Here is a 3,530-nt window from a genome sequence, read left to right as displayed (position 1 = left end):
GGCTCATGCGAGCGTCGCCCTGTTAGTTTGCTCAACATTTAGTCATGACAATTGACAAATAAGTTTTTTAGGAAACAACCGACACTTTTTTTTGAGAATCTAAAAATGATTGACAAACAGGTATCACCATTTCTCGCTTTTGATGGGGTCCATTAACGGGTACTATTTTGGGTTTTCTCTTTCATAAATCTTGAAACTTCATTTAAAATATACACAATAAAAAAAGTTTAATTATCTCACTAGTTTATGTATAACCAATTTAAAATATAAATAATATTTATACATATAACAAAGTAAGAATTCACGTACTTATAAAAATATCAATGTAATTTAAAAAACATCAACCTTTTAGACATTATTCATATAGTTTTAGAAAGTTTTCTATCATTTTCAAGATACATTCATGTATCTAAAAGAGTGTTCCCATATTTTATAAAAATCATATAGTTTTCAAAAAAAAAGTATACATACATTTTTATAAAAAAATCATGTAATTATTAGAAGTGTTCATGCATTTAAAAAATGTTCAAGTAAAACATTAAAGACTATTTGAAGAATGTTCATGTAATTTTAAGAACTATCTGCGCCTTCTATAAAATATTTACACCGTCTAATAAAATGTTCATGTTATTTCTTAGAAGTGCTTACACATTGGTTTTGGAAATTGTGCAAAAGAAATATATAAATGGAAAACTAGATTGGAAAATTAAAAGAGAAAATAAAAAGAAATAGGAAAACATAATAGAAACATGAAAATAAAGAAAAAGACAAAAAAAGGAGGGAATCGGACCATTCAATTTTGGTATCAGCTTGACGGATTTGGAGCGATTCAAGCACCCCTAGCGATGGGATTTTCGGAGCCCGATCATAATGGCCGAAGCACGAGCGGAGCGAGCTTGTGATCAACAAGCTCTAAATACCTGCGATGTGCAGTTCATATGGCGTTCGTCCTGCCAAACAGCCCAGGAGTACAGGTCAAAGAATGACTAGTCAGCTCATACCTGAACAAGCAGGCATATAATTAACCTGTCAGATGAATAGCATTACGATGCAGAATGAAATGATAGATTGGCCAAACAGTCATCCCAACAGAGTTCAAAAGGGTTAATTGTGTCTTAATATCCAACATACTACTCATGAACAGAATTGCAAATAGCCTGCTGAGGTCATACTCATGAACAGAAATGTGATACAATTTCTTGCCTTCCACATCCCCTGACAATGGTGACCATATTACCCAACATCTATTCCAACTGGATAGGATCCCCTTCATCACCCATCGTAGGCAGATCTTCGCTGGGATTGATCGCAGGCAGCTTCTTCCGAAAGGATTCGTGCAACACCGACCCTGGTCGCTTTTTGTTGCCCTTTGAATGTGCACACACCAAAGCCCCATGTATTAGTTTGGAAAAGACAAGTCTAAAAACCAAACAATCAACACTCAGCCTGTTAGTGCGATATAGGCTTATAAACAACAAATTTCATTTCTCCATGGTAACACAAATTTCTAGGCAGCAGAAGCCTAAAAAATCACAACGTTTAATAAACTGATGAAGCCATATTAGATGAACTCACATTTAATAGACTTCAGATAAACTATGCTAAGAGCATCTCCAATAGCAGCCCCAGAATAGGGCACCAAAAGAGCTTGGGAGTAAAAACATTTGGGCACCAAAAGTGCTTTTTTTTTTTGCACGAAAACATGGTGTGTCCAACAGCAGCCCTATAATAGGGCACAACTGCTCCAACAGCCGCCCTAAAATAGGGCAGCTGCGCCACAAATTTGTTTACCACAATTTCATATGTATTGAACTTTGCGAAATAGCAACAAAATAATGTCATATATTTTTTGCCTGCTTCAACTATCAAATATTTGAAGGCATGTTCAACACAAATTGTTAGCTATATTACATAGTTCATCAAACCCATGTCAAATTAATCCAAAACATGCATTTGGGCTTCTTGATAGAGAGCAATAAAATTGCGGTGACATAGTATAGTACTCCCTCCGTCCGGAAATACTTACAACCATTTCTACGACAAGTATTTCCGGACGGAGGGAGTACCTACTACTGAACCTACTTGACTAAATCAAACCCAAACCAATGCATCAATTGACACTAGCAGCAGTACACTGAGCAATCGACACTGAAGAAATCTGACACTGAATAGAGGCAATATATACAGCTAGCACCGTCGGGTAGGTTCAGGCTAATTTGACTTGGAGCAATTTCAGTTCAGGTTTGACATCATCGTTCTCCCTTTGAAACAACCTGACTACCAATTCTCTACTGTCAAATTTCAGAAGATGCCTGTGCCTACAGCTGCACGCCATGGCTAATTTGAGTTCGGGCTAGCTATAGCTTGTTACACCGCCCGTGTGTGCTCTCCTCCGCCGACAGCCGCCGCTATATATGCGCTCCGATATAAACAACAAATTTCATTTCTCAATGGTAACACAGATTTCTAGGCAGTAGAAGTCTAAAAATCAGAGTTTAAACTTACGAAGCCATATTAGATGAACTTGCATTTAATAGAATTCAGATTAACTATGGTAACGCAGCATTCTCTCTACCGCTAGCAGTTTGAAATCAAGTTGAAAAATGTGTATCTTATGATTCTTATCAGAGAGTGGCGAAAAGGTAGAGGCATACCTCGGGCGCGAAAGTTAGAGATGGTAGTGCGCGTGTACGCGAAGGCCATGCTGGCGTCTCGTTGTGTGGTGTATTTTGCGGTTCGCCCCACCGTCTTCTCCTTCATGTTAACAGTAATCACCTGTGACATACTGTCATATAGGCTGGTCTTGGTCATCAGGTAGAGAACATTGTCATTACAGGAGCTGAGCGTGGGGTGACCAACAAACAGGGAAGGCTCCATGGGGTTGACCATATCACGGGAATTCAGCTCCCCGTCCTTGGTGAAACCCGAATCAGCAGGCGCCATGCTCCATGTGACGGCCGTCCAACCATTCGGGGTGCGCGAGCCCGGGCAGGCATGGAGCTGAAGGTCGACGAACTTGATCCGGCCATTGACAACAGCGATGTCCCGGAAGAAGGACGAAGTGGAAGACATGCCATAGAGAGGGAGGCCGTTGTCCGGCTGCATTGGCTCCGGCAGCGGTACGTAGCGGAGCAGCCTGGGGCCGGGGGGTTCCTCCTCCCCGGAAGGAGCAGGGACATGCACGTCGCAGAGGATCATGCTGTCCCAGAGATCGACCCAACCCATGGTGCCTCCTATGGTGACGACCTTGTTGCAGAGATGCTTCGGAGGACTAGGAGCGTCCTGCGGCCGTGGAAAGGTAGCGGGTGTGCGGGTCCAAGCGTCAGCCATGGAGTCGTAGGTGTAGAGAACGTACTGATTAGTACCATATCTGCAAAGCGTTGCGATCTTATAGGCGTCATAGTCGTTGCTGCTGGTGAAGGGGAGTTGGAATTGCTCGCTACCGCTCCTGGAATGATAGCACAAGATGCCAACCTCGTTATGGCCCAAGTGGCAATCAGATTCATGCTGCTCCGGAAACACTTCGCTGG

At 41.8% G+C, this 3,530-nt stretch overlaps 1 protein-coding gene across 1 annotated transcript; it reads right to left on the bottom strand.

The window, feature by feature from the left end:
* Nucleotides 1-1,091: 1,091 nt before the first annotated feature.
* On the bottom strand, nt 1,092-3,309 carry LOC119358930. The gene is made up of 2 exons (XM_037625312.1): nt 2,655-3,309; nt 1,092-1,367 (listed from the first exon to the last, which is right to left on the bottom strand). The coding sequence occupies exons 1-2, from the start codon at nt 3,223-3,225 to the stop codon at nt 1,273-1,275; spliced, it is 666 nt and encodes a 221-aa protein (XP_037481209.1). The 5' UTR covers nt 3,226-3,309; the 3' UTR covers nt 1,092-1,272.
* Nucleotides 3,310-3,530: the final 221 nt, after the last annotated feature.

This window comes from Triticum dicoccoides, chromosome 2A (genome assembly GCF_002162155.2).
Source record: "Triticum dicoccoides isolate Atlit2015 ecotype Zavitan chromosome 2A, WEW_v2.0, whole genome shotgun sequence".
Classification (NCBI taxonomy): Eukaryota; Viridiplantae; Streptophyta; class Magnoliopsida; order Poales; family Poaceae; genus Triticum; species Triticum dicoccoides.
The sequence above is the reverse complement of the archived record's forward strand: the minus strand, read 5'-3'. Positions and strand labels throughout refer to the sequence as shown.

Bases quoted from the DNA above. Each gene is read 5' to 3' on its own strand.
- LOC119358930 (XM_037625312.1), bottom strand. From the start codon at position 3,225: ATGGGTTGGGTCGATCTCTGGGACAGCATGATCCTCTGCGACGTGCAT. The intron at 1,368-2,654 runs GTATGCCTCTAC...GCACATTCAAAG, and splicing joins CTCTAACTTTCGCGCCCGAG to GGCAACAAAAAGCGACCAGG.